At 61.0% G+C, this 9,495-nt stretch overlaps 1 protein-coding gene across 1 annotated transcript; it reads right to left on the reverse strand.

Annotated features, from left to right (window-relative positions):
• Positions 1-217: 217 nt before the first annotated feature.
• LOC114072933 (A disintegrin and metalloproteinase with thrombospondin motifs 7-like) lies at positions 218-9,488 on the reverse strand (the record flags this gene model as incomplete). Its single annotated transcript, XM_027910753.1, has 8 exons — positions 218-364; positions 790-963; positions 1,246-1,398; positions 1,653-3,485; positions 5,884-6,097; positions 6,606-6,732; positions 8,156-8,297; positions 9,480-9,488. Coding segments are annotated over 8 exons (2,799 nt in total), but the record flags the coding sequence as incomplete, so codon positions are not given.
• Between the last annotated feature and the right edge of the window lie 7 nt (positions 9,489-9,495).

Consider the following 9,495-nt stretch of genomic DNA (forward strand, 5'->3'; position numbering starts at 1 on the left):
GGCAGGGGGTTGTGGCAGCAGCCCCCCAGTTGCTTTGGAGGGTTGGGCTTCCCCCCATCCTGTTCCTCGTGTTTCATGCAGATCCCATGGAGGGGAGCCCGTGCCCGCTCACCTGCCCTCAGGAGCCCCTCACCTGCCCCCAGGAGCCCCTCACCCGTCCCCAGGAGCCCCTCACCTGCCCCCAGGAGCCCCTCACCTGCCCCCAGGAGCCCCTCACCTGTCCCCAGGAGCCCACCACCCAGGTGGTGCAGGGGTGTGTGTTGCAGGGCCGGGTCGCGTTGGGCCGCGATGTCTCCTCGCAGCGCCCGAGCTCCGGACACGTCACCAGCCGCTCCTGCTCCCCTCCACCGCACGGCTCCGAGCACTGCCGGGACACAAACCATGGAATGCTCCATCAGGATCCCAGGGCTGGAGCCCCTCTGCCCTGAGGACTGGCTGGGAGAGCTGGGGGGGTTCACCTGGAGAAGAGAAGGATCCAGGGAGACCTGAGAGCCCCTGGCAGGGCCTAAAGGGGCTCCAGGAGAGCTGGAGAGGGACCGGGGACAAGGGATGGAGGGACAGGACACAGGGAATGTCTTCCAGGGTTAGATGGGATATTGGGAAGGAATTCTCCCCTGGGAGGGTGGGCAGGCCCTGGCACAGGTTGCCCAGAGAAGCTGTGGCTGCCCCTGGATCCCTGGAAGTGTCCAAGGTCAGGCTGGATGGGGCTTGGAGCAACCTGGGATAGTGGGAGGTGTCCCAGCCCATGGCATGGGGTGGGATTTGCTCAGCCCCCTGCCCAGCCCCTACCTCTCTCCAGGAGGACGTGTACCAGTCCAGGCAGTGTGGGTTGTGGCAGGGCAGCCGTGCTGGGGGTTTGTGGAGCACAGCCTGGCAGTGGAAGGGCCGCAGCAGCCGCTGGTCTCTGGTGTCCACACAGTGAACATCCCGAACCTTCGTGCCCTCACCACAGTTCTTGGAGCACTGGGAAAGGACACGAGCATCACGCTGGGGAAGGGCCAGGCTGTCCAGGACCCCACCCAACCTGACCTTTCAAACCACTTCTTACTTAGCTTTTGCAAATTCCTGGCCCAAGAGCATGAGAAATGGAAATATCGTGGGATGAAGTGGTTTAAACTCTGTGGCAAGGGCAAACCCTCACCCTCTGCCTTTGCGAGCCGTGGGGCAAGAGCCCCCCACGAGAGCAGCAATGACCCCGCACCTGCCTTGCCCCGAGGGGTTTTTGGGTCCTCCCTCCCTGCATACCTTGCTCCAGTTGCCCACACGCCACGAGGAGCAGGGTCTCAGGGAGCACCTCTGGGCCGGGACGGGTCTGTTGGCCGGGGCACAGCCGTCGTCACTGCCGCTGCTGCAGCGCACGCTCCTCCAGATCGCGCCCACGCCGCACGTGGCCGAGCACTGCAACACAGGGGCAACCTGCTCCTCTACACCTGGCACCCACCCCCCGGATGGACCTGGCTGAGGATGGGGCAGGGTGGGCCGGCAGAAAGGTCCCTGCGGACTCAGCTCCTCCACGGGTGATGGGAGCGGTGCTGGTTAAACTGGGCAGGGCTCTGGGATGATGTGGGAAGAGGAGCAGTCCCACGCCAGGCAGCGCTCAGGGAAAACCTTCCCCCCTGCCCCATTCCATGTTAATGGGACTCAGCACCTACCTCACTCCAGTTCCCAACTTCCCAGCTGGGCATGGCAGTGGCTGCTGCGGTGGTTGATGGTGGAAGCAAAGCCGCCGCCTCCTCCTCCTCCATCCTCTCCTCCCAGAGCGGTGGGGGGGCCGGGGAGGGCTGGGACCACTTGTGCCCCTCGTCACTGAAGGCAAATGTCCCTGGGGGTGCCCAGGGTTCCCCTGGCACGGTGATGCTGAGTGGGGTCCCGTGGGAGGTCTGTTCAGCACGGGGTGGATGGTGGGACATCCCCAGGGTCCACCATTCCGGGGGGGCCTCAGAGGGGGATGCTCCTGCTGGGTGTGCAGCCGGGCTGTGAGCTGGGGCCGTGGGCATGGCTGGGGCCGTGGGCATGGCTGGGGCCAGGGCATCCTGCTGGCTGAGGCTGCTGGAGCTGAGCTGAGTGGCTGGTCCGGGCACGGCAGAGGACAAGGACGCTGCTGTGGGAAGAGCTGTAGTGGCCACCCAGGGGGCTGAGCTCAGGGATGTGGGGGTGTGGAGCTCTGGTTGGGGCCCTGCCTGCCCCCTGGGACCCCCGGCAGCACCCACGGCAGAGGGACTCACAGCAGGATGGGTACTGCCAGCACTCCATCCCATCTCCCACCCCGGTCCCTGCAGGGTGGGAAAGGAAAGATCTGCCCTCTCTGTCCCACGGGGATGCTCATCATTACCATCCACTGACACTGCCTGTGTGCCCACCACCCACCCTGGCACTTCTGCCCCCCCGTCCTGCTCCGTGGTGTCACCGTTGGTGTCACCAGTGAGGACAGAACCTGTTTCCCTGGAGTCCTCGTGGCCTGTCCCCACAGACATGGCCCTGCCATGCCCCTCCCTGCCGGGGTGCCCTGGCCCCGCTGTGCCCGCACGGCCCTTGCCATGACTCCCTGGTGCTCCAGGAATGTCGAATACATCCACTCTGGCACTGCCCCAGGCTGTGGGGAGCAGAGGGGGGAGATCAGCCGGGTGGGGACCCCAGAGAGCGAAGCCACGGGCTGGAGCATCCTGCCCTGGACCTGTCCTGGTCAGCACAGCCCCGTGGGGCTCATCCAGGGCCGGGTGGTCGTGGCTGTTGGCAGAGCTGTGACTCGTGGTGCTCTGGGTGGGTGGGTGGTCCTCAGAACGGGGCACCAGCACTGTGTCCTCCTCCTCACCCATGAACCCTGGCATGGTGTACTTGGGAGTGGCTGATCCTGCATCCTCGGGGACCACGCTCAGGAAGTCATTGCTGGCTAAATCCCCAGGCTCCATTTCCCCCTCATCCACAGGAGCAGAGGCTTTGGTGCCCAGATGGTGCTCGCTGTCTCCTCCCAGCTCGGTGGTGAGCAGGACAGCAGTGGGCACCTCCCAGGGCCCCTCCACGTCGTTGTTGCTCAGCTCTGGCTTTGCCTCCTCACCTTTGGTCTCCTTCTCCGTGAAGGGGTAGTAGGACAGATCCTCGTGGAAGTTGATAAAATTATAATCATAGTAAAAATCATCCACAAAGACGTTTCCCTTGCTGGCTGGGAAGTCCTCCTCAGGGATCACATTGACATCGTTGGACTCGGGGACGTGTGGGATGAGGGGGTTAAATTTCGTGATGTGGTTGCTGGGGATGTAATGGATGTCATTGAACACCTCCCTGCTGGAGGAGCCGCTGCCAGACCCGTCGGTGCTGGCACTGTGGGTGCTGGCACCGTGGCTGTTGGCACCGTGGGTGTCCTGGCAGGGTGGCTGGGCACAGGGATCCTCCTCGCTGGGCCTCTCTGCGGGGTCACAACCCCTCCCCGTGCTGTGGCTGCACTCAACAGGGCGTCTCCGGGTCCCGTTCCCACAGGTCGTGGAGCACTGGGAAGGGAAGAGAGAGGGAAACATCAGGGATGGGAGGCGGCAGGAGGAGCAGGGCTGGGGATGGGGTTGGCAGTAGGGCCAGAGCCCCTCACTGGTGCTCCCCTCTGGGATGCCAAAGAGGGTGCTTGGTTGTGCCACGTGCCACGACGGGCACAGGGGGCTCCACGTTGCTCTGCCTCACTCCCACCACCCACCTGGGTCCCCGGGCAGCTCCTGTGCCATTCCCACTGGTGGCAGGGGGTCCCCTGCACCAGGAGTCGGGAACAGGGGGTACTAGTCCCACTGGTAAGCAGGGTGCTGCTGCCCAGATCGAATTCTGGGGCTGTGCCCTGTTTGAGATGGTCCCAGAGCAGGGCTGGTGTTGTGGGGTACTTTGCTCAGGGTGATCCTTGACCTGCATTCCAGCCAGAAACACTTTTCCCGGGAGATGGGCACTGGGAGGGGCACTGGATAAGATGATCTAATAGGTCTTTCCTGTGACCTATCACCATGAATTGCATCTCTTCTTGCAGAAGAACATTTTTTGAAGCACTAATAACAACGTGGGTGTTGTCTGAGCAGGGAAAAAGCAAAGGTCAGGAAGGAGCTTTGTTGGGGACACCCTGGCCCCCACCACAATGGGCTCTTTCAGACGGGTCAGCAAAAAGAAACCAAGATGCTGGAAAGATCAGCAGCATTTTCTGCTGCATTTGGGCCTTGGAGCAACCTGGACTTGCGAAAGGTGTCCCTGCTCATGGTAGGGGGTTGGCATGAGACGAGCTTAAAGGTCTCTTCCCACCCAAACCATTCCAGGATTTTCCGATAGCACCACGTGGCCACCACAGGCATTTCCACCAGCTGGAATAAAACATTACCACACACCAACATCTGTGAGAGGGCTGCAAGGAGGCTGCATCCCCCCCTGGGATGGCACTGCCAACCCAGGGGAAACAAATCAACTCCCACAAAGCTAAAAGTTCCCAGCACAGGCCTCCAGCCCCATCCAGCAGATAAACTCCAGGTATCACAACGCCTGCAGGGGGGTTCTTTGCCAGGGCTGGGTTATCTGGGAAGCCTCTGGGACACAGATAAGGAATGAGGGCTGGTAGGAGCCTCGTGGAGGAACACACGGAGCTCACAGGAGGGTTCAGCCTTGAGCAGGAGCCACCACCACCAGCTGGGTCATGCTCCTGCCAGCAGAATTAATGGACAACAAACAAATCATCCTTCTGACTGCACTAACTTCCTTGGGAAGCCCATAAAGCTGGATGTGCATTGCTTTAGGGTCCCTCTGAAGATGCTAAGTCCTGGTGTTTAAGCAGTTTGCTGGACTTCCCAAACCCCAGAGAAGCCCTTTGGCACCTGGTGCTCTGGTGCCGGACAGGCACACGCACTCCTGGGGTCTGCATGGACAAAACCAGCCCCAACCCCTGTTGGGAACTGCTGCCAGAAGGACCTTGTGAAGCAAACTTCAAACCCCTTCTAATTCCCCTACTTACAGTGCTGGTGGAAACAGAGAAGAAAGAGAGCTCTTGCTTTAAATTAAAGGACAGAAAAATGTCAGAGCCTCAAAATCCTGGGCACTTTTCTCCTGAGCTCACAGATCTGTCCGTGCCAACACCACAGAGGACAACTGTGAGGGCTGGGGCTGGCCCTGCCCAGCACTGACCCACCACCAAGCCATGATTTTCCCGTTAAACCATTGCATCCGTCTCTCTCAGCCCTTAATTGTGGCTTTTGTGGGCCCCTAGAAAAATATTTCTAACTCCCTCTCTCATGTAGCCTTCAAATTCTCTGTTCGCATTCGATCCCTGCTGTTCCTTAGCAACAAGCCCCATTCCCAGGCTCTCTCCTTCCTCTCCTGGTATTTGTCTTCATGCTGAACACTTTTTGGAACGCCTGCTTAAATTAGGAGTCATCATTTTCTGGTTGAAACCCTCAACCTGCGGTGAAGCTGATCCACAGAAATACAAAAATAAATCAAGGCTGTACAGAGTGTGACCACAAAGCACATCATGAAATGGTTTGTGTTGGAAGGGACCTTAAAGATCATCCAGTTCCATCCCCTGCCATGGGCAGGGATGCCTCCCTACCAGAAAAGTGCTCCAAGCCCCATCCAGCTGAAAACCTCTTGTTTCTGTCCCCCTTTGCACAGGGAGTGTGGTGTGACCCTGAGGGAGCAGCGAGGCTCAGAGATGGGGCAGAGTCAAACAGCCCAGTGCTCCTTCCTCACTCTGAGACCTCTCCATGCAAAGGAATTCCCATCCACAGGAGCTGCTGAGCCCACACATACACATCCATGGATTTTCCCTGTGAGCAGGAGGCACACCCACTGCTGAGGGTGTCTGAGGGCAGCTTGTCCCCAGCTCCCACCAGCTCTGCCACACACTGGGACCTCCCCGCCGCTCCTCCTCACCTCGGACCAGTTCCCCACGGCCCACTGGGAGGGGCAGGGCACGTCCCGGTGACAGGGCGCGGTGGCATCGGGCTTGGGGAGGTGCTGGCAGTCTGCAGGCTGCAGGGCCCTCTGCTCGTCCAGCCCCACGCTCTGGATGCACAGCACCGTCCTCTTCATCAGTCCCGAGCTGCCACACGAGGCTGAGCACTGCTGCCACTCCCCGACCCACCACCTGCGGGCAGGGACACACAGGGAAGGGAAAAAAGAAAGGGGAGAGGGAAAGGTCTCAGCCAGAGCCTGCACCCACGTGCCAGGTTCCATCCCCGTCCTGTGGGGCCGTGGGGGAATGAGGATCCCAACTGCAGCCTGTGTGTCAGCCCAAGGTCAGGGAGCCCGGAGGGAGGGTCAGGGATGGGTCAGTCCCCGAGCTGTGCCAGGGATGGTTCTGTGCACAGAGGCAGAGAGGAGCACCCTGCCAGCACGGGACCTCCTGTGCAGCTCGTAGCCTGAGGACGAGCAACACCCTGGGGCCATCAGGGAACCCCTGGGATGTTCTCACGGGCCAACACAGGGTCTGGGATCCATCCCTACGGATGAGGGAGAGGAGAGGTGTGAAGAGCTGCACACACCCTGGGGCAATCTGGCACGGCAGTGACTGAGGTCCCCCCACTCTGGTCACCCCTCAGGGCTGTTGGACACCGAGGATGAGGTGGGGAGGGGTGGGCAGGGGAGGGTCGGACCTGGCCGGGCAGGGCTCCTCGCTGCAGGGGCGCTGCTGGTCGTCGGGGCGGGTGAGCGCGTCGCAGAACCTCTCCTCCACGATGCCAGCCAGCTTCTCCACACAGTGCACCACCTGCCGCTGCACCCCTGTGGGCATGGACAGGGGCACGGGCTCTGGAGGGGCTTGGGAAACCAAACCACTCACACAGGCACCGGCTCGGCTATGGAAACCACAGCAAACCACCCAGCGCGCTCTGTCCGCAGGTGACAAGAGGCCCTTGGCAAGTCTGAGCCACCAAAACAGCGGAAAGGAAAGGAATTCACCACTTGGTGGTGGTTTCAGTAGCAGTGCCCTCACCGAGCCCCGTGGCACCAGTGCAGGCGGGGCAGGATGGACAGCTGTGAAGGTGCTGCCCGGTGCTGGCAGCGCTGCCCAGAGCCACAGCAGCCGGTGTGCACTGGGGATTTTGGGGGCTGTGTTCCAAGGGAGCCAACAGGCAGCACACAGCTCTGCTGGCAGCCCTGCCCCCTCACAGCTCTGGGATAAATCACTGGCTCAGGCCTCGTGTCCTCGAAGCACTCGGGGGGGTGATGCTTTTAAGGGTGACCTCACCACGCTGCCTCGCTCCGGCTTTTGTCCCCGTTTTTGTAACACATACTTGACCTGTGCCCCGGAGAGCTGTCACTGAACCCCTGCCACCAGCTGAGACTGACAGAGCCCTGCTGAGCCTGCTGAGCTGGGCTCTGGCTCAAGCACTTGGGAGCTTGCAGGGCCCTGGGGCTGACCAGAGGCTCACCCTTAGCTCTCCCAAATCCACATGTCAGCTCACTCCATCACCCAACCCAGGGAGAGAGGCTCAGCCCTTCTCCAGCTGCTCACCCTCACCCGACTCCTGCCAGATTCACTCCTGCATTTCCCTTCTGTTCTGGAAGCCAAGCGCTCAAACCGTGCAAAGCAAAGCTGGTTTTAAACAAAAGCCATCTCCTGGCACTCTGTGCTACCTAGAAAGCACGAGTGTCCTTGAATTCCCCTTTCTCCCAGTGCCAGCCGCTCTCGAGGAAGGGCTTGCTGGTCCCAGCCTCTCCCTGGCAGTGTGCCAAGAATGTCCCACTCCATCAGCTGCCCCAAAAGCTGCCGCGGGGACCCCGGTGGTGCAGGATGGAGGGAAGCAGGTGCCTGACACACGGAGCCTCACCAGGCACCTTCCTGTGTGCTCTCTGTAAAACCCTGGACGTGCTCCCCCACGGGGAGGCCCAGCCAGGCGGGAGACCAGCCCTTCCACACTCCCGGGTTTCTCTAAAGCTCCTTTGTCTCCATCCCGCCGAGGAACGCCCGGGTAACAGGACACCGAGCCGGGAGCAAAGCGCTGAGAAAGCGCCGGGTCCCTGTGAGCGCCGCGGGGGCACCGGAGCCGTGACCTCAGCAGATGGCCCTTTTTTCCCCCTGCTAAGACCTCCTGAAACCAAAGACCCAGGAATTCCTGAGGCATCCCTGGGGATGTTCCACCTGCTCCGACCGCCACTCTGCAGGGCCAGGCCGGGCCGGGTGCCCCGTGGGATCCGCACTCACCGGTGCCACAGGTGGCCGTGCAGGTGGTCCAGGAGCCGAAGCGCCACAGGAACTCGGGCTGCTCGATCTCGTTCTCGCTGTTGGCCGGGCGCTGGATCGTGTACTGGTACCGCACCCCCGGGTTGGTCTCCTGGAACAGCAGCTGGGGGAACAAGGGGCGGTCAGGGCAGGGCAGTGGCATCACGACCCGGAGGCTTCTCCGGGGAGAGCGACCTGCCCAGCACGGCCAGAAGTGTTCAAGGCCAGGTTGGACAGGGCTTGGAGCAAGCTGGTCTAAGGGAAGATGTCCCTGCCTGGAGGAATTCCCTAAATTGCTGGGAATAGGCTCCTGCTGCTCCTGCGGTTGACACAAGTCCTGCCCAAAGCGCCTCCTGCACCCACGCTCTGAGGGCCGGGAGTTTATCCCTGTTTTTCTTAGCCTAAGCACTCCCATTATTGCCAAAGCTTTGTTGTTCTTGGAGCTTTGGCGGAAGCCAGGGCGTCTCTCCAAAACCTCTCCATGAATATTGAAACATTCTTGTCCAAAGGTTTTAATTAGGCTACAGATCCCAGAAAGTGACTCGTGGGTGCCGAGCATGCCAGCACCCCCATTAACAGCAGCTCTCGGAGGCAGCGAGCCCGGGATCCCGCAGCTGAGCCACTGATGAAGGGTGAAGGAAGGAGAAGATTTTGGCTGCTCAGGGTGGCCGAGCTCCAGGAGAGCCTGTGCAAAGGGCTGATGTTCCCGAGAGCATGTCGGGATGAGCCGTGACTGCTGGGCAGGGGAGGGTCCTGGGGGTTCACGGGATGCAGCTCCGTGGCCATCGCTGCCCCTGCACCACACTTGGCACCACGAGGGGTTTCAGGCTGGAGTTGGCTGTGCCATCCTCTGTGGGATGATTCCCACTGGCTTCTCCAGAGCAAAGCTTGGCCTCAGGGTCACAAGGATATTGATTCCCAACAGCTTTGCATCAAGTGGCAGATCCCTCAGCCCTGACCAGCCCAGCCAGAAGCACCAAGGGCTCTTCCCCTGCTCTTGATAAGATATGGGAAGGGCCTCAGGAAACGGCTCTTTCTGCTCACACTCCCTCTCCCGTGTAAATATTTTGAGGAATGCTGCAAAGGGGATGAGGCTCAGCTGGAAGTGCTGTGGGCTGGAAGTGCTGGCCGGGCCGGTGGCGTGTGCTTGGCTGCTCCAGCGTTGGCTCCCAGAGAAACACGCTCAGCCAGGAGATGCAGAGCCCCACGCCTGGATGCAGGGCAGTGCTGTGACAGACCGTGGCAGCTCAGCCCTGCCCAGGAAGGCTCTGTCCCCCCAACCCCCCCGCTGTGTATCCCATCGTACCTGGATCCACACGGGC

The sequence above is a fragment of the Empidonax traillii genome, unplaced genomic scaffold (assembly GCF_003031625.1).
Source record: "Empidonax traillii isolate 1590-97213 ecotype Southwest subspecies unplaced genomic scaffold, ASM303162v1 scaffold4545:size9495, whole genome shotgun sequence".
Taxonomy (NCBI): Eukaryota; Metazoa; Chordata; class Aves; order Passeriformes; family Tyrannidae; genus Empidonax; species Empidonax traillii.